The sequence below is a fragment of the Crocodylus porosus genome, unplaced genomic scaffold, assembly GCF_001723895.1.
Source record: "Crocodylus porosus isolate Cpor-Errol unplaced genomic scaffold, CroPor_comp1, whole genome shotgun sequence".
Lineage (NCBI taxonomy): Eukaryota > Metazoa > Chordata > Crocodylia > Crocodylidae > Crocodylus > Crocodylus porosus.
Window position 1 is genome coordinate 4,346,511 of NW_017728927.1, and position 26,797 is coordinate 4,373,307.

Sequence of the window (26,797 nt, forward strand, 5' to 3'; positions counted from 1 at the left end):
GTTAATCAGCCTGATTTTGTAGTTAAGCTATGCAAAGGAGTTATACCAAGTACAGAACTCCAGTGAAAACCCCCTCCTTTCCTGTGGTCTGGCAGTCTGGTCCTGTTGGCTTGCAAAATTAGCAAGAGCTTATATACATGCTGTAAACTGGAACTACATGGTCTAGAATACACCAGAAATGTGAACCTCATGCTGCTTTTCCAGATGGCAGCACTGGTAGGGTGCAACTACCGCATACACCTCTGCTGAGCATCTCAAAGCCTGCAGAGGCCATTCCTTGACTGCTTTTAAAGGTGTAGGTATGGCAGATGACTAACTCATTTCACAGCATTCTATGATGCGAGCTTCAACTCACAAAAGCTTGGGCTTATGTAGACACACCCAAAGACATATTTGGTTACTCTAAGGTGCATATCTACCCTGCCTTCTACTTGACCTCAGACTAACACTGCTAACTACCATTTTCTTGCCATTGCTAAACCACTTGCTTTCACAGAGTTGTCATTGCCAGTCCTTTAAATGAGGGAGGACTGGATTTGGATGGGAACCCAAGTGGTAGACTGGTGGGGATTTTGGAGGCTTCTGCGGATTAGTGAAGCAGGTGCTAGCAGTTGTCTGCCCAACTCAGTACTAAGTTGACTGCCTTCGCAAATCCACAACTTATCAGACCTTACAAACTGGTCACAGCCTCAATCCGGATGAAAAAAAACAGGTGTTGGTACATCAATCAACTTGCAAGTGTAGCCAAGAATCAGTGCTCCAAAAATCAAACCCAGTTTAAACTGAACTGTGCAACAGGCACATCACAATGATAGCTGTTTCTTTTCCTGCTGCTCTGCAAGGACAACTGGTTTTGCTCAAAGTTGCCAAAGCTCATTTTGAGGTAGAAACCTTGCCTAGATTTTCTGCCCCCCAAAATCCTAAATAATGCACTACAGTAAATGAGGTCAAAATGGAATTATGCAACCTTAACTACAGTGACTGCATCTCCCTGAATACAGTGGAGCACCTGAATACCTTTTCTCCTATTTCTGTTCTGTCTCCTGTAGGAAGGATCTCTATGTCAGGGAGAAGTGCACAAGCCTCAACCACACGTTTATAGTGGCTTTCCTTTGTCTCCCTGCCAAAGATAATGTTGCCCTTCAGAGTTGCATTCTGTATCCAGGCTTGTTGAGGAACATAGGCTATTGAGCCCTGTAAGAGAAACAGAAATCAACTATCAACTACTTCAAAATTTAAATAAACACTATCTCATGCTCGTACTCAAAGCACCATGCAATAAATCCATACTCAGCACCTTTGTGACAGGCATTATGTGCATTGTACAGATTTGGGAAAGACAATCTGAGAATTTGTGCAAATTAACTGCTTTCCTGATCAAAGATGTTTCCCATAAATCACAACTAAAAAGGCTCGACTTCGGAGTCTTTTTGGGCTGATAAAAGTCAGGAATGTTACGAAGACATTCTGGGAGGAAAGATTTTAAAATATACACCTTATTGAAGTGCCCATGCAAAACATACATGCTCTGTATGACTACCGAGTCCCAACAAACATTCCAACTCTGTTGTTTTTTACGTCGCATATAATTTTATGATTTATGTTTTGCATACCACGTTAATCTAATCTTGACTGCAAGAATACAGAAATGCATCTGTCACTGCTGAAAGGTCTCTATAAAATATTAAGGGGAAAACAGTTCTCATCACACTTCAAGGAAAAATAAGAACAGTAAAAAGCAGTTTCTTGCACACTAGTAATTTGACTCTTGTTATAATTAGGATCTTTTTCAAAATACTGAATGAACAAGAGTTGGTAAATCATCATTACAGAAACCCTATTCATTTAGGAGGGAAGTGATTTTTCATTCACATATCATTAACAGAAAAAGCTGGATTGTTTTGATTAGTTAATATTAAGTTTATAACTAAGGGGTGGGGGGAAATCAGAGAAAAATTAGAGAAAAGCTCCTAAATTAACTTCCTGATATAAAAGTCCAAGTCACTCAGCAGTGAAAAGCCACTTTTTTTTTTTTTTTGAAGTTGCTTTCTAAAATTATAACCTTTGCCCCAATTTTTTTTTCCATTTGAGAGCTTGTTTTTCTCTTTGTACTACTGAAGATGCTGCATTTCTTTAAGTACCAGCCACATACAGCTGAACCATTATCCAGATATGGCATACCTTGACAGCCACATAACCTTCTATTTTTTCCATCTCTCCTAGCAGTGCAGATAGCAAAGAAGATTTTCCACAGCCGACCTGGCCAACAACAGCAACCAGGGAGCCGTCGGGTATGGTGAAATCAATGCTGAAATAGATGGCACATAGTTCAGCAAGACTGTCACTAGTTATAATGGATGTTTACACTAACTACTAAACTACAGCAAGTAACAATGATATTAATCTGGAAGTGTAAAGTTTAATATGCAGAAAGTCCTTTGCTTCACTTGCACAGAGTTCCACCCATCAAAAATAGAGTTCCACCCATCAGCGGTCTCTACTTTTCCTCATGTCCTCAACAGCTTTCCCTCATTAACAGGTGTGTACATTTTACAGACTGCACCCTTGTCCCAGCACACTTAAATCATTTAAGTTTAACAAAGGAGCACAGAACATTGAGAGGGGGCAGGGAGAAGCAGATTCACAGATGTAGGGTTGGAAGGGTAGATCATCAAATCCAACCCCTGCCCTGGGCACGGGTGAATACTGGGCTCATATGACCCCAGCTAGGTAATTATCAAGCCTCCTCTTAAAGAGCCCCCAAGGTAGGAGCCAGCACCACTTTCCTTGGAAGTTGGCTCCAGATCCTAGCTGCCCTGACTGTGAAGTAGTGCCTTCAGATGTCTAGTCTGAATCTACTCTCAAACAACTTATGGCCGTTATTCCTTGTTACTCGGGAGGTGCTCAGGGGAACAGGGTTTCTCCCATTCCCTGCTGGTCCCCCCCTAGTAAGTTTATAGACAGCCACCAGTCCCCCCTCAGCCTTCTCGTGTGAAGGCTGAACAGGTTCATGTCCTGTAGCCTCTCCTCGTAGGGCCTGCCCCACTGTCCCCGGATCATGCAAGCGACCCTCCTCTGGACCCTCTCGATGCTGGCCACATCTCTCCTAAAGTGCGGCAACCAGAACTGGATGCAGTACTTCAACTGCAAATCTGACCAATGTCACATAGAGGGGAAGGATCACCTTCTTGGACCTGCTCATGACGCAAACCACCCCTAACCCCTGATCTTTACTACCACAAGTCCCTCCCCTTGCCCCCTGGAAATACTCCTATGGACTGGTAGAAGGCAACTTAGAACCAGAAAAAAAATCTTACACTGAAAGTCAAAGACCTACTATAACATATTTTAATTTTATTACAAAAAAATATTTTGGACAATCACCCTGCTGGGGTCACTTGACCTCAGTTGTCTTCCTGCCTAGAGCAGGCAGGCTGGACCTGATGATCTGCAAGTCCTCTTCTAGACCCTAACAATCAATGAATCTATGAATGCGTCATGGTTTGTGTTTGCATAGTGCAGTGGTTCCCAACTTTTTTTTTGCTGCAACCCTAAATTGACCACCAACAGGACCTCCTGACACAGCGCACAGGGCCTGCTGGGAATAGGGTGTGTTGGCAGCCTGGGGACAGGGGTGGGGGAGCCACCTTTGCTCCCTTTGTGCATGGTGGCCCTGCCCCACCCGCCCACCCACCTCTCCCGGGCCGCACACAAGTCTGCATGTGGGCCCTTCATGACCCTACTAAGGATGTCCTGCATCCCTAATTTGGGTTGCGCCCTGAGGTTGGGAACCAATAGCATAGTGTATATAGAGGTGATCATGTAATAACTCAAAAATAAAGTCTTAGTCTTGTTTATTATGTTAGGGAGGGATGTGGAGGGTGGGTTGGGTGTGTATGGTGGAATGAGGGGTGTGGGAGGGAGTGTGGCTGTGTGTGAGGAGTGATAGGGTATGTTGAGAGGGTGTGGGGGGGAGGGAAGGGAGGATGTTTGTGGGGTGAGGATGGGGGTGTGGGCAAGCAGGATGCCGGGGAGACTGAGCAGGTCCCCCAGCGGCTGCAGCAGTAACAGAAGCAGCCCTACCTGGAAGCTGTTGGCTGGCAGGGCCAGGCCCTTCCACCCACAAGGGTGGGAGTGAGGCACAATAGTGTATGCTGGCAGGAGTGTGCATAGTGGATGCCTCATTCCCACCCTCATGGGTGGAAGGGCTAGGCAGGGTACAATTACTTGGTGGGCACTGTGGGCCAGATGAAAGTGCCTGCCAGGCCATATTTTTCCCATCCCAATTTAGAGCAAATATTGTCCATGACTTACCTGTTCAGTGATGGAGGATCATTTCTGGACCAACTAAATGATGCATTCTTTACAATTATGCTTCCATCAGCTAGTAAATAATGAAAAAAGACATGTTTAGATGCTAGCCAATTAAAACAAACAAAAGACACCCGAACCAGTTATATGATATACACTGGATTGTGCCATGACAAGTAAATCACAGCATGCACAGATGTGCAGGTACAAGGCTAATTTTAGTAGCTGAACTCCAGCAGCCAATTGCTTGACACATTCTTGTTCTGCTTTGACCGATGTTCTCCGATTACCACAAAACACAAGCATAACAAGAGAAAATATTACCTTCATATGCAACTGACCAGATTCAGTATCTATATAATAGGTTACTAATATGCTTGCTTGTCTAACTACTACTTTCTACTGTTTTTAAACACAGCACGGCCCAAATAAAATCCAGTAGACAATGCTGGATTTCATTCTGACTTAAGATTCAAAGGAAGCATTCAGTTGAAAATTTCACATTATAAAAGTTAACAAAAACTGACATTTAGAAAAAAGAATTTAACTTGTGAAGAAAGAAATTCTGATCACAAGTTGAAAATGGGGGCTGTTCCCCCCAAATGCCACACTGTACATGTATTTTCCAGACTTAAAAAGACATACCTTCATATACAGTGGTCACAGTACAGTAAATAAAGACATGCTGCCATGACTAACTGTTAGTTTATATTAGTGGTGCTCAACCTTTTTGTTGATAATCCTGATCCAAGCCACAGCGCAGACACACTGGAGCCTAATCCAGTCACATGGAAGGGCAGTGGGAGCAAGCCCAGCCCCAACACAGTGGTACAGGGGGAACAGGGCATGGCCCGGTCCTGACCTGATCATGCAGGGCTTAGAAACTTTGGCAGGTGCATGGCATATCAATGGCCACTGCTCCCCTGCCACCACGTTTCCTAGCCTATGGAGAGGTCTGCAGTCCCCTGTGGGCAGTGGGGCCCTGGTTTAGATTAATGTTTAATACCAGTCATGTAAAAGAATTCATCTAAAACCTATGGAACATATTTGACTGATAAGCTTATCAATAATTACCGGCCAAAAAGAAGCCATGTGGATGGAACAAGGCATGAAATAAAAGGTCATGGCAAGAAATTTGTTATAGGAAAACCAAGTGAATGTAGTTAATGCAGAACCTTTCTTAATGCATGACAGAGAGAAACATTTTATCATCTTCTAGTTAAAAAAAAAAAAAAAAAAGGAAGGGAATCATCTGCGATTAAAACTAGCTACAAGAACAGCAAAATTTCTCATCACGGGCATTAAGTTTCCACAAACCACTGCAGGAGAGACAAATGCTCAGGTACGTTATTAAACATTAATAGTTGTACTAGGTCCTGTACACAAATGACACTCCACATATCTAACTGCCAGCAGAATCATTTAAGACAGGGTGGGGAAAATGGTGGATCTGGCTGGTAGCCAGACTCCACATCCCAGCAGCCCCTGCTTGTGTCCTTGTGGCCAGTTTCCATGGAGACCCCAGTACCAGTGGTGCCATGACAGCGCAGTGCCCAGGTTTCCATGGAGACGAGCCCCAGCAGTACTGGCAGGGTGCGCAACTGGGCGGGGAGTTGCTCCGGGGCTGGGATCCTGCAGGGGTGACAGCATGGTCCAGGGCCGGTGCAGGCGTGGGACAGATGCGGCTCCCATCACTGCGTGCAGCTCTTCTGGTGCTAGCCTGGTGGCTCCCACCATTTGTCCGGGAAGGGACGGGGAGGTGGCAGGGGGGGAGGCTCTTTCTGGACGAGCCATGCACAGCAGCAGGAGCCAGCTCCTCCTCCCTTCCCACACCCTGCCTAGGAGCTATGCCTCCATCCCGCGCCCACCCTGGCCCCAGCCCGCAGCTGTAGCCCACACCATGTCACAAATCCGGTGGGTACACGCCCCCCCCCCACTCCCTGGACAAGCCGCTTGTGGCTTTGTCCTGCGCCCCTCCCCACCCCATTCCCTCCCTCACTGCAAGGGCCTTGATCTGCGCCCTCCCCCCCCACCACACTTACAAGCTGAATGCATCTCTTCAAGCTGAAGAGCCGAGTATCGGAAATCAGATCAGTCAGTATCAGCTGATATACCTCCTAAAAATCGGCTATCTGTATCAGCCCAAAATTCTGTATTGGTGCACCCCTAGTCTCAGCACAACCCTGCCTGAGGCATGCAGGCAACAGATTACAGCTCTGCCCCAGCTCTGGACCACACCGTCATCAATGTAAGATCCCAACCCTGGAGCAGCTCCCCATCCAACCATGCATCCCAGCAGTGTTGCTGAGGCCAGCCTCCAGGGAAACCCCAGCCCTGCACTGTCACAGCTCCATAAAAACCAGCCATAGTGACATGGGCAGGGGCTGCTGGGAAACCGAGTCCACTGTGGGCTCAATCCAGCCTGAGGCCAGACTTTGCCTGCCCCAATCTAAGACTGCTGGTCAGTTTAGTGCTGGAAAGACATCCTCCCTTGGGACAGAGCACTGACATGTAGATACCTTCTGAAAGCTTTATCATCACCATCTTCCAATTTTCACTACTATGACAATTATTTAATGGTCTACAAGTTTCCAGCAGGTGCGTAATTTTATTTTTAAGCTATTTTAAAAATAAACTTGCTGTTTAATATCTATTACTGACATTAAATAAAAATACGCTACTGACTGGGAGGGATGGAGAATAAAAATAACTAAATCAACCTGCATAGGTTACAAGAACATCTTACAGAGACCTATCAAATTCATGATTAGGTGATTTTTGCGGAAACCACAAATTTGGTAGGTCCCTCAAGAAAAAGCCTGGTCCCTGGGAAAACTGGAAAACAGAGAGGGGAGGGGAGGAGGGAAAAAAAGCTGGGGAGGTAGGAAGCCCGGGCATCCTGAAGCATGGTGGTGGGGAGGTTGGCAGAGTGCAGTGAGTCCCCCCACCACACCTCTGATTGGCTGAGAGGCCCTGAAGTCCCTCTCCATCTATCAATCTCCCAGGAGGGGATGGAAATTCTGGGGCCCCTCAACCAGAAGCATGGGGAGACCCTACGACACACTGCTTGAAGTGGCACCAGATGCCGTGCTGGGACAGCAAAAATAAAGGCAGCCTCTGTGAATTAGGTAGGTCCCTACTTACAGAGAATCCAAAATGTGCTGCATACAAAAACTGAGAAAGCCTGGACAGCATCTCTTGCACAAAAATGCAAGACAAGGGCTAGGGCAAGACTGGATTGTGGTAATGACTGCCACAAGAAAAGCCAATACAAGATCCATGCCATAAGATAATAACAGTCATAACAAGAGTCCTCAACTTTCTACCACACCTGAGAAGTGATGGTTAAAAGTACTGGCAGAGTCCTGACACACTCATCACATGTGTATTTCCAAGCTAAGAGCCAAAGGAAAGGCTGAGCCAGTGAAGTCAAGGTAACTACATATGCATTTCAATTGACCTGGCAGCTAAAGAAAACAAATGGCTAAATATGCATCTCAAAGGAAACCTGTAGAAGGTGCATTGTGCACATGCATCCCGTACGTGACATGCTAACATTTCTCCAAACAGGCTGAGGTGTTACAATGTCTCAGCCATTTAATGCATGTCTGGAGTTTGGGAAAAAGACCATCACCCATACAAGCTACTACAAACGTGCCCCACTGATAATCAAATACCCCAAGGCAGGGTACCTAAACATCCTGTCTGACCACTCAAGGCTAATCATCTATGATTAACATATAATTGCAGGAGCTGTAAAAAAAACACAGAACACACAAGTCTTCAGACCCAGACAGAACCAAAAACAGGAGCCAGGCAATTAACAATTATGATCTGATAAACAATCCTTCCCTCCCTGTTTTGTTTGGACTTTAATTGGCCAACTATCACTGAAAAATGCTTTGAAGCTATACAGTTAAACAGTATAAAAACTAAGCAAGTCTGCCAGCAAGGTGTGCACAGTCCAGGGAAGATCAAGAAGCCATCCCGCACCACCCAGCCAAAAAGTGAAGGATCCACGCCTGTACAAGAACCGCTTCCTGCCTGCATTGGGTAAAGATCTCTGTGCAGCTACAATAATAATGACTAATAGCTTATTTTATATTGGGAAAGAGTCTTTTTCTGTCATTTAGCTTTGGAACTTGTTGGTAATTATTAAAACAAGCCTTTCTGCTATTCATCAGCTGAGTGTTGCATCAATTCTCAGAGCACTAGGTTTAAAAGCCCTTTTTAAGTGCAACAAGAAGTACTGAAGAACCTACCCACAATCTGAATTGAGCTCTAAAACTTGTTAAATTTACAATCCTGGAAACTGCTATAAGCTGCTGTACTGAAGCAAATTTAACTTGTACCAAAATAGGGACTTACCATCTTTGAGGGAACCTCTGACTATGCTGTCTGGATCCAACTCTTCATGGGAAAGAAATACCCGCAGGCGCTTTAAGGAAACGCTGGCCTAGACATGAGAAATCATGTTATATATACATACACACACATATACATACACACACACACACACATACATACATACACACACACATACACACCCCCATACACACCCCTCTTTTTCTCTCTCCTCTCACACATGTACAACACTGATTTTTTAACAGATGTTAAAGAAAGTGTATTAGTAGTATCTGTTCCTAGCATTACAAGATGGCACGACACCTTCCCATCACCAGCACAGGATAGATGTACATTTGTTTTGCAAGGGTTTGTGACTGTACAAGACCAAAACTATTAGCGTGCCCAACACATGGAGAAAAATAAAAAAACCCAGTAAGTTTAACTTTCTAAGGTGGGGGCACTTCAGCGATTTACATCTAGAATGTCCAAACAACTGCAATGCTTAAACATCCCAAGGCTTTAGAAAGGCCTTTTCACATAACCAAAACCACTTAATTACTAACATTAAGACCTTACCTGCACTACACTGCTGATGACCATTGGAAGAATATTCAGTGGGAACCGGAGGATGTTGAATAATGCTAAGGAAACAAAAGCCTTCTGAGCATCCAAAACATTGTTCTCATCTATCATTACATACACAGCAAACGTGGATAAAGCAACCTAAAAGTCAAAGAGGCAAAAATCAGGTTCTTTACTACCCTTCATCGCACAATTCAATGACAACATATGGTATAATAACTAGAACCATATTTATACGCTGAAAGCCAAATAAGCATTAATTCTTAAGACCAATAAAACAGTAAGAACAAGTCCCGCAAGGACCAACTACATGCTTTATTAAAGAGCTGCTAAAACGGCTTGGAAACAGCTGAGGGCAGATGGAGCATCCCACAGGCGTGCGGGGGGATCCCCAGTGCGCTCGGTGGCGGACCCAGAAGTGGACCAAAAGCACTTCCGATCCACTTCAAGATCCAGCACCGAGCACGCAGGGGCCCCCCTCCCCGCCGTGCTCCAGTGGGAGGCTCCATCTTCCCCACCATGTCAGCCTTCACGAGCCACCTGGTACCTCAAGGCATGTAGAAAAAGCATTTAAAGCTGTGTCTATGGCCGAATCGCTGTTTCTCCTAATCAACATCGAATCTTTGGATTCAACTGAATCAAAAATCGGGACAGTGATCCACCACTGAGTCAAATCACTGTCCCTGATTTGGACCAAATCCAACATGGCCCCTTTTGTACACCCCTAGTAACCATTTCATGAACTAGATCTCTATAGCAGCCCAAACAGTGCTCAGAAAAGTCCCTGTTCACAGTGAACAAAAAACCTGCGTTGGACTGCACCATCAGTAACCACATTGTATTTCAGGAAAAATACATCAACAAAGAAAACAGTACAACACACAGAAGACTAACACATTTCTCCCTTTCCAGGTGTGGCTTCTCTTAAGATGGCCTGTAAGATGTCTCAATTCATGCTCCAGACACTCCTGCCCCAATAGCCTCTTCTATATTCCTTATGTTAGTGTGGGATAATAAAGTTATAACAATCGTATATCAAGACACAGTTGGCTTGATGGTCTGAAGTGTACCCGATTTTAGGCAAGCCCAAATTACACTTTAGTCCCAAAGATTAATGCTTAGTACCAAGTGGGATGTTTGAGGTAAAAGTGCAAGCATAAACTGCATTTAGTAGGAAAGACTAACTCACAATCTGCCTAATAAAACAAATTAACAGACTCTTAAAATTGAGCATTGCACATGAAAGAAGTTAGTAGTATTTTTGTAAGTCTAGTGGACTGCTGTGAAAGAGTATATTGTTTCTCTTACAGCTGCTGACAACTGTGCACAGTACAGTAGTGTGTTTACATGGTCCTGTACTCAGACAGATCAACAGTGAGAGGAGCCCTCCCATAGAGAGCGAAAGAGGCCTAAACAATACTTTAAAGGAATGTGCAAGCATTTACTGGTAGCTCAGCCAAGATTCAATCTTATCAGCAAGTACAGGCGCACACAAAGGTACAAGGCAATGATTAATTTTATGACACTGATATTACACAATGTTATAAAACATCTCTGGCCACAAGAGCAACAGGGTAGAGAAGGAGGGGGGAAAAAAAAAAGTGTAGCTGAAAAGGAAACAAAATCAAGTCAAACACCTACTACATAGTCCTTTACAAAAAAGTATCCCAGTGGATAAAAGTGAGGTAAAGAGGAAGTATTAGGACACTTGCACTTAAGCACCAGTCCTGCTTCTGTGGAAATTTTGCCCGACCGGCAAGAACAGGCCTGCTGTGCATTCACTACACACCAAAGTTTAAGAGCTGGGTAGAAACTGTTAGGCTTGGGCCCTACGTAAAATTAAAACAAGGAAAGCCCATCTCTGGAATGGTACGTGGATTTTCTTTTCCATGTCCTTCTTTTAGACAAGCAGTCGCTAAAGAATGCTTCTGACATTTCCTACCCAGGCTGCGACTTCTTCTGCCTTTTATCACACCTACAGTGTAAACACTAATAGCAGTTGGAAGGAAGGAATCCGTGAGTGGAAAGAACATTTAAACACCTTCAACAAGAACAGTACATATTTTATCCTAATGTAGTCATGGTTTTATTTGCTTCTACAGGCAAGAGCAACTTTTGTTCCAATACAGCCACAAGCAATTTTAATACAATTCGTTCTTCTCTTTTTTCTTTAAATTTAAAATTTAAGCCAAGAATGAACAAGTCAGTTTCTCTTTTTTTTTTTTTTTCCCCCTTTAGACATGAAAAGGAAGTAGATTTATGGGAGGTAGAATTTTAAATGATCCCAAATTACAGAATTATCTTTCCCTATCCAAGGTGTGGTCAGGGGTATTTGTGAAGTGAATTGATACGTGTTCTAAACGGACGTGCACGAGGTTCCTTTTTGTTGAGGCCTCTTACTCGTGAATCTGTTGTACAACTAATTCTAAGGTGTTTTCTCCAGAAAGGACACAGACAAAAAGTAGAAGTGTTACAGGGAAATATTCTACTATAAGCAATGTCATTCTGGAAAACCAAAAGGTATCAAGATCCTCCTTTCAAAAAGACACTGAGAAATTACAACGTTCATGTTGCTGTGGACAGAAAAGGATTTTGCAAAAAGAGGGAGCAGGAGCAGCAACCAGTGCTGCAGGGGTGGCTGCATCCCCTGCTCCCAGCCTACTCTCCCTCTCAATGGGGCAGGCAGACGGTGCAGTTATCAGGGACTTTCTGAAGTCCTCAAAGCAGGTAAGAAGTCCACCCCCTTTCCCTCCCTGCTCCCCCAACATCTGCCATAGTCCTGAGAGTGAGGAGAACTCCAGTCCCACTCTAAGTAGGCTGCATGGGAGCCAGGCTCAGCCCAGGACAATGGCAGTGGCCACAAGCAGGCAGGCAAGTTCTTCCCCATGCCTACTCCTAGGCTAGCAGGGAAACACCCAGTGTGGGGACCAGGCCAGGAAGGGGAACCTGGCCACCTGCTGTCAATGCCCCAAGCTAAGCCCAGACCCTGCACAGCCACAATGGAGTAGGACAGGAGTTTCTCTCATGCTCAGAACCACAGAGATAGCAGCAACAGCAGGTGGGGACAGGAAAATGAGAGGAGAAGGTGTGTACCACTAAGCATGAAGGGAAGAGGGTGGGATCTGTACCTTCTTCAGGGACTTAAACTCCCCAGCTGCCGCTCCTGCCAAGTGGTTAGAAAGGGGAGGGTATGGCCATGCCATTGCATCCCTTTTGGATCTGTCCCTGACCGCACATGAAGTTCTGCTTAGAGGACCAATTTACTGCTAGGAGTGAAAGACCAGTAGTAATGCAACTAGCAAAAAAAGCAAGACTTCATTCCCCTGTTCCATTAGATTTCTAAATGCACCACAAAAAAAGGCTTCACGTTTGTTTTACCTACCAGAAAAGGAGCGCACACCCAAGTGAATGTACCCACTGCTCCTAGGTAAGCAGACTTTTTAAGTACTTTCAGTTCTTCCTGTCTGATCCCCAGTACTTTCTCTTTGAAGGCTAATTCCCAAGCATAAAGTTTCAGCACCTTGATCCCATTGAGAATTTCATTCATCAGTTTGATTCGGTTATCCTTGTTCTTCATTTGGGCTACCTGAAAAACATGACAAAAATTAAGGTCATTGATAAATTATTTGAATTAAAAACATTATTAATTCTCAACAGTAATACATACCTAATTCTCATCAGGGCAAAGAAAGTGATGTATTTACGAATGCACATAATATTTTTTTTAAATGCTTAACAAGTCCTTAACAGAGAATTGTAGAAGTAGATAGACATTTCAGCCAATTAAGGAATGTTTTAGATTGGCAGGGGGAAAAGCTAAGGTACAAATAAATTATCAGAATATTAAAACAAAAACATAAATAATTCAGAAACCTACATGCCATTAGCAGAGGACCTGATTATCAGTTCTGCTACTCAATTTCTTCTCAGCTACAAAAAGTTATACACCAAAAGCAATTTTTTTTTAAAAAGTAACACCACTGTAACTGAACTTGACTGCTAGTTTGTACCTTACCATATGCCACCCTACACAATGCAACATTGTTCTGCTTATGCTACTACTAAATGAGCACATCTACATGAGACGTTTCAAGCACAGTATACTAATTCTAGCACACATTAGCACAGTGGGAAAAACCCATGCCAAATATGCAAAAACTGGGCTGCTTACTGAGCATTAGTGTCACCAAAAAAGTGTGCACCGTAGCTAATGCACAGTAGTGCTGATTACAGTCCATTAAGGTAGTACCTGTGATTACGGTGTGGATGCGCCCGGTATGAGCTAATGGAGAACCAAGGTGATAAACCTTCAAATTTCAGCAGAAGACATTTGACTTCTGGGGGCATTCTCCTCCCCAGTATATCATGAAATGGTTACATTCACCTGGAATGGTTTAGACAGGAGTAATTCTCCCTCGAGCAAAGAATTTGACTAGATGATCACTCTTGAGCTCTCTCTCAGCCCTTTTGCCCTATGATTCTATGTTCACTTCCTATCTTCTCAAAACTACTCCAGTTATAAAAGAAGCCTTTGAAGAGGATCATTGAGATGCAGTACAAAGCGTGGAAAAAAGGCCATTAAATAGTGAGAGCACAAGACCGAAAGGTAAGGCTACAGAGCAGATTGCAGGGTTGTGTTGAGACCCTTTATGTAGCTCTAAATAATCTAGCTTGGATTTCAAAAGCAATCTAGCTTCAACAACCAGAAGGTCCATTCAGTTAATTTACTCTGCAACTTCTACATTTGATCCAAAGGTTGTATTAAATAGTGTATACTTTTTTAAAATCAGCATATACAATTAAATCAAGATAATTTTACAATTCTCACTTAGCAGCTAATAATAGTGTCACCAATCAGTGACACATGCATCTGTATCAGACTCCAGATACTAAAATTTATCATGTGTAATTTTTTTTTCCTTCATAAAAGTGTGTTTAAAATCAATAAAGGAATTACATTCTGGATTTATATGTGTATCTTTAGAAATAAAGGAACTATGAAGAGTAAAAATGGAAGACATCTATGGAGAAAAAATAAAACAAAACTTACGACCCAAACTGTGACCAAGGAAAAAAATTGTTACTAGGAGTACCATGCTAGAAACAAATATTTCACACAAAAATAGTAAGTGCTCTGACGTCAGTTCTCAGACAGCAAGTCAGAAGTGGTACGACTTGCATTTCATCTTAGTAGGCATCTTACTAAGCTGCATAACTTTCTATTTTATGCTACTGTTGAAACATTGCATTTTATATGTGATGTTGTTTTATAGGTAATGTTTCCATCCTAGAAATCAAGATTGTAAAATGCCCGTTCGTATTTTTTTGGGAAGTCCATTAGGCATGCTAGTCACCAATCTAAAAGATAATTTTCAGGCAGCATGTGCTTCTTCTGAAAACCACCTTGTATTGCAAATACAGCAAGCATGAAAACTAAAAAGGTCACAGGGTAGTAACATTTCTTAAAGCAAACAAAAGGTATTTAATATGTTACCTGATACGTTTTTGTCTTCATTGCCATCACGGCATTTAATGGCACCAAAAGGACCATGACTGCCACACCTGCTAACACAGAAGGACCTAAATTCTAAAGGGGAAAAAATAGTTTAATTACAACTTTACAGTCAAATACTAGTTTAAAAAATTAGTCATACAATTTTCCTGGCTGTTAAAGCTTGGACAGCAAATGCAAGACAGTAGCTGGGACAAGACTGGGTTGTAGTGACAAGACTGCTACCAAAATAAATCAATCTCCGCTAATGGCTGGCAACCCATTAGGCATAAGCTTGCAATACCCAATACTAGACCCATGTCATAAGCATGATAAAAACCTCAACCCTAAAAAAAAAAAAATTGACAGTTAAAATTATTGGCAGAGACCCAATGCACTCATTATATGTGCATCTCCAAACTAAGAAAGCCATAGAAAAAGGCTAAGCCAGCATACCAAAAGAAGGCAAGGAAACTGAATATACATTTCAGCTGAACTAGCAACTAAAGACAACAAAACACTGAATTTGCATTTCAAGCAAAACCTGTAAAAGATGCAGGAAAGATGCCCTGTACATGACAAATGCACAGCAGGGCAGGGGGTAACTTATCTTATCCAGCCCTGGGCTTGTCCACCCTGCACTCACTACCAAGGGCACTGAACAGAACCAGTGGGCAGCGGGCAAGGTCTTTACAGAGACCAGTCCGAGACACCCGCGAACCAGGCACACTTGGCTGGATGGTTGGGAAGGGTCCACAGGCAGGCAAGAAGCAGCATCCAGGAGCAGGACAGGCAGGCAGGGCTGGGGTTGAAGGGCAGTAACAACACTAGGCCAGGGCCCAGGGCAGAGCCAGGATCCACTTCCTGCACATCCCTACAGTGAGTGCCAGTTCTGTAGGCAAGGATATGCAGGGAGTGGACTACAGCCCCAGCTCCACTGCCACCACCCCATGTACCCCACCCTGACCTCAGCCCTGCCCATCATACTCCCAGACGCTGCTCCCTATCCACCCACAGCCCAATATCATCTACCCAGCTGAGAGCAACCTGCCAGCCAGGGTCCTGGATCAGCCTCCCTGGAGACCCCCGTGCCCATGCCATTCAGCATCCCCAGCGATGAGTGCAGGGCAGATGGGCCAAGGTGCCCATGCCGTGAGGCCAGGCCCAGCAGTGGCAGAGACCCTCTTTGTTACCACCCTTCAGGTAGCTGAAGACTGCTATGAAATCCCCTCTCAGTCTTCTCTTCTTCACAGCCTCTTCTCAGAACGCACCTGCCCCATCCCCAAAACCATTCTTTTTGCCCTGCGCTGAACTCTCCAAATTGGTCACATCTGTTCTGTAGTGGGTGGTCCCACTGGACACAATACTCAAAACTGGACACAATACTCAAGGTGTGGAGTAGCACAATCTGCTAGCAACACTCTAAAGAGAATAATTCTCAGTCCTTACTTTAAACTGAAAAGTGAAACTGAAGTTGTTATTCCAATAAGCATCTGGACCAAAAAGAGCAGTGTACTGTTTAAAATATGGCTGCCAGGAGGCTGAGCAAAAGGCAAGGATGCTTCATCTCAACAGTTCTCCAAGCGATAAGCAGATTAAGTGAATTCAGGTGTAAACTGTATGCTTTGGAGCAAAGGAAGACCAAACTCATATGGCACATGCAAGGGTGTCCCCAGGATCGTCAAGTAGAAGCAGGATCATTGAAAAGGCATTCACTTCTGAGCAGGCAAAGAAATCCCTTTGCTCCAGCATGGTATCTGGAGTGAATCTGAGCTTCTGCCACCTCATTCATCAGTGGCAGTGCCTTGCTGTGAATCTCTCAAGGCAGCAGTTTCTCAACCACTCCACTCCTATTCCACATGCCGCAGTTTGAACAATGGCACTGCCTTGTTTGTTGGTGCAAGGCAGGATGCCAAAAACCTATGATTTTTGCGGTTTGTGCATGCGTGACACTTACCTGCCACAATAAATACAGTGCTAAGGTAACTTGCAGAGGTGCAGACCAAATCATGTTTATATAGGTGGCCAAATCCATGAACCTCTGAGCATCCACAGACATTAGATTTACAATCTCTCCAACAGTGGAGGTCTTCCTGGCAGAATTCGTGATAACCAATGCCTAGAAGTAGATAAAGAGGAAGTCAATGAATGCAACAGGGGGAAAAAAAAGAGTTTCAAAGTTTATATTTATTCCAGACTGAACCAAAAATGTTAAAAATCCTAGAACTTGATCTTCTCATAAGCAGCGCTACCACATTCATTATTTCATTTATTCTGTGGTCTTAAAGGTACTCTAGTTGTAGGTAAGCAGCTGGGGTACAATAAACAAAGGGTTAAAACACCAGCAAGTTTCAGTTCAGAGGTTTTTTGGTTCTTTAGTATAAGGAACCAAGTGCTCTTTTGTCACATGCTTTCCTGCCTCACCTTATTCAACACTGACTGAAAGCATTTCTAAACAGTTCCAGCCCATTCTGGCTGGGGGGACACAGGCTGCTGCCTGTTGTGACTAAAAAAGCCCTCTCCACAATATCTGGGTCCATCCCATTTCTACCCAGGAAAATTGTTTAGTTCAAATACAGTGAGACATCACTCAGGGCAACTTCCTAATCTAGTACACTCTCTTATTTACAAATTTTAGATGCCTTTTGCACTTTTAGTTACCTCTGCAGACAGTGTCCCAACATGACATATTACTCTAGTTAGTGATGATCGTCCAATTTTTATTACACACACAGTTTTCAGAGAAGTCATCAACATGGTAGCATCAATACACTTTAAAAAAATTGCATACCTTTCGATAGATAACACCAATGACTGCTGTTTTGAGCCTCATTCCAGTAACAAAGCATATATGGAAATACTGGTGGAGGATCAGAGTCTGGAGACAGGCACATATAAATAGGATCCCTGTGTACAAATAACCTTGCCAATTTGGAGCATCTTTATCATTCACAAAGTTAATCAGCAATCTGTGGAGAGAAAATTTGGCTAAATGAATAGTGCATAAGCAGTTTCAAGGCAGAGACCACAAATTATTCCAAACATATCAACTGTATGCAACTGCAAGACAAAGAACCAAAAGCTTTCAAAACAAAACCAACACTCAGGACTATGTTTGCTTGTGGCCTCAGCCACAGCAGAATTCTTCCATAGACCTTGACAGGAAACCCAGGAAAGTTCTCACACCACCAGGCACCTCTTCATGTCCGAAATACTAAAATTCATTTAGTATTTCAGACATGCTATGATCAAAGGAGTGATGGGCTATGACAGGGGTGGGCAAAATACAGCCCGAGAAGCCATTCTATCTGGACCGCGGGGCCCCTAAAAAAAAAAAAAAAATTGCAGAAAATCAACATTTCTCTGCCCTTGGTTCCTGTCACAAACGACAGGAACCAAGGGCAGTAAGACCCGGGGGAAGCCTGGCAGGCTCCAAAAACAGTGGGGCCCCGCCCCCCAGCCAGGGTTTCTGGCTGCCCCAGCATGGGAAGGGGAGGGGGGGACCCCAGTCAAAGGGTAGGGAGGCACACTTGGCTGGATGTATGGGAAAGGCCCCTCCCCCCACACCCAGTGCCCCAGCGCTGCAGCCGCTTGCAACCCACATGGGGCTGCCTGTGGCTGCTCTGGACAAGCCCATGGGGGCTGCAAGCGCCTGCAGCATGGGGTACCGGGTGTGGGAGGGGCCGCTTCCCCCCCAACACTTAGCTTTTCCCTGGGCTCCTTCCCTGTGCAGAGAAAAAGCAGACCCTCATCCACCCCATGGCTGGTGCCCCATGTTGCAGGCACTCGCAGCCTGCGCGGGACTCTCTGGAGCAGGCACAGGCAGCCCCAGGCAGGCTGCGAGTGGCTGCAGCACCGGGCATGGGGCAGAGAGGAGCTGCTTTCTCCCCTCCCTCTCCCCGCGCTCAGCACCAGCTTGTAACCCAGCCCTACCACCAGGCTGGCAGTGGGGCGGGTTAGAAGCTGGTGCTGAGCATGGGCAAAAGTGACACCTCACCCACCCGATGGCCAGTGCCCTGCACTGCAGCTACCTGCAGGCTGCATAAGGCTGCCTGTGCCTGCTCCAGACAGCCCCAACACGGGCTGCAAACACCTGCAGCACGGGGCGCCAGCCATGCTCAGCACCAGCTTCTTCCCTGCTGGCAAGCAGGGGGTCGGGGCTGTGCGCTGCCCTCAGGGCTGGGGGGCACTGGGTGTGAGCAGGCGGGGAGCCAGTGGGAACACCGGTGTCCCCAGGGCCAGTGCCAGCAGGGCCCAGAGCAGGGTGGCAGGAGTGTGGGGTCCCAGCCGGCGGGGCTCTATGGAGCCGAGCCAGCTCCCCTCTCCCTGCTGGTGCAGCCCAGCCTGGCTCCACAGACCCTTGCCAGCCTGTGCCCCACTCTGGGCCCCACCAGTGCTGCCCCTAGGACAGTGGTCCCAAGACGGTGACCAGGGGGCAGGACACCTATCAAGGGGTGGGGCTACCCTCAACAGCCTGCCAAAACTGGGTAAGTGGCCCTCCACTCAAAATAACTGCCTGCCCCTGGGCTACGATCAAGGAAGTGAATCAGGTTTTTTCCAAAGTTTCATTTTACTCCATGTCATCTTGAACTTACTTTTTACAGTACTGTACTATAGATGTCCATTTCAAGAAAATGGAAACAGAAGGGCTGAGAATCAGTAAGATACACTGCCTGTGAACTTAGCTAACTCGCAGGTTTGTGTGATCCTAATTAATATTCTTTTTCCTCACAAAGAGTCTTTGTTTATCAACCCTCCATTGTGTCATCTAATTTTTAAGGGTGACTTTAGGCTTTTGGCTTACTCTAAAAATGACCTTCGGCTTTGTGTTATACCACAGACAATTATATATCAACTTTAAATAAAAGCGAATTCCCTGCTGAATCTGAAGTTCTGCCGTCTGAACTTCCTCATGTCAGAAAGGTTCCATAAGAAAAGAAACATAATGCTAGATATCAAATTGAAACCCAGTATACCAAGATCATTCGTATGCAAATATTGAGGTAGAGGGGAATATTTTGTTAGCCGTCCCAGGAAGAGGAGAAGTAACTTGGGGAGGTGCCAATGAATCAAATAGTCAACTTATTCTATGTAAATATTTAAAAAAAATAATAATAATACAGAAAGTGTCAGAGGGAAGTCTTACTTTAGGATTTCCGGACCTGAAAACATCAGAAGATCATGCAAAGCTTTAAACAGGAAGCTCATGAGGAAATATGGTCCAAAAGTTTTATATAACACCTTAAACAGAGAGGCCTCAGATTTCTTTTGAGCAGTTTTAATAATCAAAGCTTCAGCCTCTTCAGTCACATCATGACTTGAGCCACTTGATTTTGATGGTTTTTTGGGTGAGTACACAAGCTTCACTGGCTGCCTGCAACAAAAGGTAAACTTTTAACAAAAAGTGACTAGTCTACCAAAGATCAGCGTTAAGAATGAATAAAGATCTATAGTTTGTAAGGTGGAGAGGTGGTAAGGAGCAGACGCAGACATTTACAAGGCCTGCAAGTCGCCGCTGTGACACTTGCCATCGTTTTTTATTCAGTAGCTGCAAGCGGCCCCGAACCAGATGGTAATGCTGAACCTTCTTTTGGACTTGATGTTTTACTAAACTGAGTAATCCAATTGTAATCCATACCTTAGCTAGAGTATTTTAGAGCTATGGGGAATATTCAACTCATCTCAAGATGAATACAGACTTTTGAAGTACAATTCAATTATCCAAAAGTTGTGCCAATAAATTTATGAATTACACAGATACCAAATAAAAAACAAATTCATTATTTATATTATTTGGTGCTGTGCAGAGGTAGATTTGTTCTCTTAAGAGTTTACAGTAAGGGTGGGCAAAATACCTGCCTGCCAAGGAATTTTATCCAGTCTACGAAGGGGTCCCTCAGCTCTGCCCATCCCAGGCGTGGGGGGCAGCCTAAGCTGTGGCACATGTGGCTGGTCCCACCACCCCCAGACACACAGCAAAGCTAGGGCAACATGGCGGCCAGACTATGCTTCCTGGCAGCCCTGCGGCGCCAACTCCTTCCAGCTGCCACTGCCAATGTTGCTGCCACCACTGGACCCAGCCCTGCTGCCCAAGCACCCTGGCCCATGGGCCTTGTACCCACTGCCAGGGACGCTGAATGCAGCAGACAGGTAGGGCCTCCATGGAGAATGGCATGAGACCCATGCGGACAGGGAGCATGCGGCTCGGTGGATGGGATGGGGCTGCAGGCAGGCAAGGAATGGCATCTGGGAATGGGACAGACAGGCAGGCAGGGCTGGAGCTGGGCCACGGCCAAGCCATGATCTACTTCACATGTCCCTGCCACAAGAGCTGATTCCACATGCTGGGAGTGAATTACAGTTCTGCCCTGGGGCCCAGCCCCATGCTGTCACCACCCTACAATCCTGGCCTTAGCCTTCCTGCCTGCAGCCCCGTCCCATCTGCCCAGACAAGCATGTGCTACCTCTGGGAGCCTGAGCTGGTCTTCATGGAGAACCCGGGGCCAGGATTTCTAGGCAGTGACAGTATGGTGCCAGGTCCTGAGGCAGAGCCACTTAAGGAGTTTTTGTGAGCTGCTGTGAGCAAAAAAAGGGCTCACCCCAGTTTACAGTCTAAAAATTAAAACTAGGCCAAGCCAGCCTTCAGAGTTGATCAAAACTGCATTCAGTTCTACACATCTGGTTTATGCCAAAGCATACCATTTTCTGCAGTATATCACAACAGGTGTTGTACAAAACTATGCTTGTGTATACAATTTGAAAAATAGCATAAAACCGTTTTTTCTTCAGTGAGTAAGCACTTCAGAATGCCAGGATGATGGAAGCATGAGAAAATTTTGATACACAATGAGTATTATGGCATCTTGTTTTGGATCATTTGCTACCAATGTTTACAGAAGAGTTTTAAAAAAATACCTCTACACACAAACACACTCTACCATTCTCAGTATGTCTAGAGACAAATCTCAACTCTTTACTCAGACCTTTTCAATACCTCTTCAAGAAAATTTCTAGGATGCTAATAGGAAATTAATAAGAGAAATGACAGGCAGGTAGAGTTCACTACATCTTTGACAATCATTTGTTTGTCAAGGATTTCTGAAATGTGTACAATTAAACACAGTTACGTACAAGAGGAATTTAGCTGATAAACCAATCAAAGCACCACCATCACAAAGTACAGGGAATCTATTTTACTTTAATTCCTACCTGCAAGAATCACAAGCCATTTCCTTTTCAATAATTTTTCTTTCTTTTACATAAAAGATTTTTCCTTTTCGCATTTGTTTTCCTGGATATGCAATTTTAAGGTCTTCCCTAATAAAATGGCTCTTGACCAATTCAATCCACATTTCAGTTACCACTTTGAATTAACACTACCTAGCATAAACTTACTTCTTTCTCTTTACACATTCTTTTGCCCAGTTCCTAGCCAAACCTGGCACTATCTCTTCAGATGTGTCCTCTTTGTTTAATGACCATAAATCTTTAGCTTCCAGTGGTTGTCGATATCCCTGAATCATCAACCTGCAACAGAAAAATCATCAACTGCTATAGAGCTAACATTATGCACAGATTACAATGAAGGGAAACATATATGTCAAAACCAAAATGGAGCCAGCTCTGAAACTAGATGCTGAAATGTAATAACCGACAAACAAATAGTAATCTAGGTCCTGATCCCCACAAGATATTTAGGCACCCAACTTGTATTTAAGTCAACAGGAAATAGGTGCTTCTCTTTAAGGAATCAAGCTTTACCTGAAACTCTACAAACAATTTAGTGAAGCAGAAAGAAATTATCCCATTTGGAAATCAGATGAGTAAATAACACTTACGTTCTTAAACTTAATTATAATATTGGATTAGGTTCGGCTGTACGCCTTGGGTAAAAAGGTGCCACCTTTATGCAAAACCACGGAGATATTTTGACAAGGAATAATTCATAAGGCATACCAACTGTTGCATCACTAATATTACTTTACACGTGTATATATTCCATGGACCTTTCCCATTCAACACTCATCTTGCAAGAACTAACCAACTACAAGACAAAGAGGCATAATTTTTTTTCTGGACATCTGTGTTAAGATGGCATTCAAGGTATTGGCTTTGAATGATTAAAAAAATTTCCAGGACTCAAAACAAAATACTACAAGCTTGTTTACATCCCTTCAATTTCTCAAACATATTAAGAGTATACAATTTCATTAACATGCTTGCTAGGATATTAAGTATACAATATCAGTCGATTCAAAATAAATTAAAGCAATTAAACCATGAAGCTGATTAGTGGATAAGTGTCTACAATGAACAAAACACAAAGCTGTCACCAAATTAGCAAAACATTAGCAGTATCTCATGAAACTAAAACTAAAAAAAATGCCTTTTTCTACCCCCCCCACCCCAACACTGCAATGTACAACACCACCTTGTTCTTACCCTGTGATCCACCAGAATGTGATTTTGGAGAGGAAAGAAGCATTCGATTCTGGGCAGGGATTCTAAAGGAAAGGAGAGAATAAGGTATCAGACCCTGTAAATAGAACAGCGAACAACAATCCTTATGAAAATTACTTTATATTAAAGCAAATCTTCAGTACCTTTTTTTTGTGATTTAACAAGACTGTTTAGAATAAAAGTTAATCTTCACAGGCATTTTCAAGACTGCCAGTGTTTTATCATAATGGCCCAATAGCACTGTATTAACAGATACCTACGTAAGATATACTCACACACTGTCCAGAAGATGTACATTTCATAAGACATACTGCTCTAGAAAAGGCACAACAACCTTATATCTTATTCCTAAGTAACTAGCACAAGACACGATGCTTACTCAATAATTAGAAGATACAGTGGAACAGAACAATAGGCAAAATCTGAAGTGAATGAATCAAGGCAGCTAAGTGCCACAATTAAGCAGGCAGGAGAGAGGTTCTCTCTAAAGTTGGGAAAATTTAGCTAATAGATGGGGAAAACACACAGATCCAGACACTTTCAGTGCTTGGACTAGTTGTCAAAATGAAGGTCTTAAAAATGGTAACCCAGCATCCCAGTAACACCCACTGAGTGCCACAATACCCAATAGTCTTGACACTCATTCAATTTTTGGTTTCTCTACTGACTGTACACAACGGCATCAGCCAGTACCAGATGTAGTGGTAGCATTAGGATGTGAACTGACCTCAATAACTGCTGTCAGATAGGTAAAGGTAGTTGTCATCAGATCTTATATATGTACCCGCATCCAGTTTTGTCCACTGGAGTAAAAAGCAAAACGGGCAGCTGGCTGCTTAAATGAGAAACAGGGTAGAACACTGCTTCTTTACAAATACCCCAAGACTGATGGAATGAAATTTAGTTGGCCAAAGTCAACTACTAATAAAGAAAACTTGTGAACAGCAAGTTCCCGCAGGAAAAGCACCACAACTGGATTTATATTGGCACTTCCTCTGTTCCACTCCGATTAAACATAAAAAGCACCAAAGAAAAAATGAACCAGAAATCCTATCACTCAAAATACAGTGGTAGTGTGAGCCAAGTAATTTAAAACTCTGTGGCTGTATTAAAGTTATAAGAGTTGCTCAACTAATGCAATTTGGAACAATTCATAAGGAGCAGGATAGGAATTCAGTGCAAATTCCAGAAGGGATTACACCTCCTCCCTCTGTCATTTTGTTCCTACCCCCTACACAGTCAATATCTCAAAAACATACCATCTGCCACTTTTCTGTTACATATAGATAATGTCCAAAATATAGGGTATTGAATTTACTGGAACAGCTCAAGTACTTTCACCTACAACGCAATCTGTCACTATTATAGAGATGAAGCAAAAAACTACAAGAGCTGATTTTTTGTGGTATTAATACTTTTCAGCTCAAATTGGCTTCACTTAACTTTTCCAGTAAGCAGCATTCTAAGTATATGTCCAAGTAACATGAAGCAGATCTGCACTTCCCTCCCCCTTCCAATGATTCAGCACCCGACCTTTAGGAAAATGTCACAGTACTCAAGTCAAGAAGAAAAGCTGAAACTATTAAAAAGCAGAGATGAATAGAAAATATATATACGTTCAACAAATAGCCAGCTTTGGGAGGGGAAGGGCAAAATAATCCAACATTTCCAAAGTACTACCCCTTTCCAGATCAACAATAGCACTTCTTGCAAACTACAAAACTGCCTTCCTGGACAGAGGAAAAAATGTAAAAGGCAAAAGTAATGGCCCAATCTCTCCTTAGCCCTGGTGCCAATTACACCATTAAAATTCCCACCACAGAGAATTTCTAGTGTGAGGAAGTACAGAGAATACTCCCTCAGTCTAATGTGGGATTAGATTTGAGAGAAAAATGACGTATTAGATTTTTCCGGTGCATCTCTCTAATAGCCTGTTTATAAAAAGTTAATTGCATAATCCAGAACTTCTAAACTCCTACTACCAAGTGACAGACAATCTGGAGCAAGAAATCGAGAACACAGGTTAAGCGTTTCAGTATTGATAGGTAAGTAACCACAAAACTTATCTTATTGATAAATATGATCTCTAACACTGTCACAATACATGGCTAAGTTACTAAACTCAGACATAGTATCATCTGAGGGTGCCTATACATGAGCAGCAAAGCTGCTCTAATGTGCTGCAGCTACCGCACATCAGAGCAGACTCAATTAATCAGGCCTGCTGGAACGTGGTACTTACTAGAGCTGTGCAAAGCTTTGGTCCCCGATTCAATTCGGCAGAGATTTGGCCCAATTCAGTGGCCGAATCTCTGAATCTGAATTGAATCAGAGGACCCTTTAAGCTCTCAGAATCGAATTGAAACCGGCGATTTGGACATAGACACAGCTTTAAATGTTTTTTCTACATACCGCAAGGTACCAGGCTGCTCGTGAATGCTGCGATGCTGGGGCGGATGGAGTGTTCCACAGGAGTGCAGGGGGCTCCCCACTCGCTCGGCAAAGACCTGGAAGTGGACCAGCAGCACTCCCAGGTCCTCCAGGGAGCGTGCTGGGGGGCCCCCTGCACTTCCCTGGCCCAGTGACTGGTGCCTTCTAGGTCTGGGGGGGGCCCCCCCAGCACACTCAGTGGGGGATCCAGAAGTGGACCAGAAGTACTTCCAGTCTATTTCTGGGTTCACTGCTGAGCATACAGGGGGTCCTCTGTGCTCTTGTGGGACACTCCATCTGTCCCAGCATTGCCATGATCACAAGCTGCACCTGGTATCTCGAGCTATGTAGAAAAAACATTTAAAGCTGTGTCTATGGCTGAATCAGCAACGACTCTTCAGATTCAGCCAAATCAAAATTGGGACAGTGATCCGAATCAACAAATCAAAATCACTGCCCCCGATTCGGGCTGAATGCAAATCGAATACGGCCTATTACCACACTCCAGCAGCCTCCAGTGTCTCATGCATCAGCAATCCCCACACTGCAAAAGTGTCCCCCCCACACCATTTTGAAGCATGGGGATACTGATACAGGAGACTCTCCACGCGCTTTAATTAGAGCGGCTCCACAAGCCGCTCTAAAATACCCCCCACTGACTCCCGGAGCACAGGTATAAATGCCCTGAAATGTCAGTTTTTTAAACGGGTTAACAAAGCACTGCTCTTGCATTCTTCCCCTCCAATCTCTGTGCTTGTTCAATCAAGACTCAATTCCATGAATGTTTAGCACCTAACGCAGTGGCCTTAACTCCTGTTGAGGTCAGTGGCAGCAAAGGCTCTTAGCAATTTGTAAATCATTTATTATGCTAAATGGTTAGAAATTCTAATTGTAAAGCTTTGGTAGAATAGTGTTAAACATCCATAGGAAAACTAGAGTAGTTATTAGCTTCCGGGAGAAAATCAATGTCTCTGGAGTCTAACCTCTATATTAAAGAGAAAAATAATTTCCATTACAGTCACAACTGCAAAGCAAAACATGCAAATGTAAACATGAAATGGAAAGCCAGCGATATACTTCATGCACAGGATATTTAAAAAAGGAAGTGGGTTTTTGTTTTGTTTTTTTAAAGGCTGTTTGAATTGTGAACCTATGCCATGCATTATTCACCATATA

General features: G+C 43.8%; 1 protein-coding gene across 1 annotated transcript in view; it reads right to left on the minus strand.

The window, feature by feature from the left end:
- The window catches only part of LOC109314781 (multidrug resistance-associated protein 1), an 81,708-nt gene that overhangs the window by 24,100 nt on the left and 30,811 nt on the right, over nucleotides 1-26,797 (minus strand). The window contains exons 7-18 of the mRNA XM_019542114.1: nucleotides 23,174-23,235; nucleotides 22,127-22,258; nucleotides 19,878-20,105; nucleotides 17,523-17,700; nucleotides 16,689-16,850; nucleotides 14,735-14,827; nucleotides 12,623-12,826; nucleotides 9,235-9,381; nucleotides 8,680-8,767; nucleotides 4,315-4,384; nucleotides 2,182-2,308; nucleotides 1,018-1,194 (exon numbers count right to left, since the gene is read on the minus strand). Of these exons, the coding sequence (XP_019397659.1) occupies nucleotides 1,018-1,194; nucleotides 2,182-2,308; nucleotides 4,315-4,384; nucleotides 8,680-8,767; nucleotides 9,235-9,381; nucleotides 12,623-12,826; nucleotides 14,735-14,827; nucleotides 16,689-16,850; nucleotides 17,523-17,700; nucleotides 19,878-20,105; nucleotides 22,127-22,258; nucleotides 23,174-23,235 (1,668 nt within the window). The remainder of the gene's footprint in view (nucleotides 1-1,017; nucleotides 1,195-2,181; nucleotides 2,309-4,314; nucleotides 4,385-8,679; nucleotides 8,768-9,234; nucleotides 9,382-12,622; nucleotides 12,827-14,734; nucleotides 14,828-16,688; nucleotides 16,851-17,522; nucleotides 17,701-19,877; nucleotides 20,106-22,126; nucleotides 22,259-23,173; nucleotides 23,236-26,797) is intronic.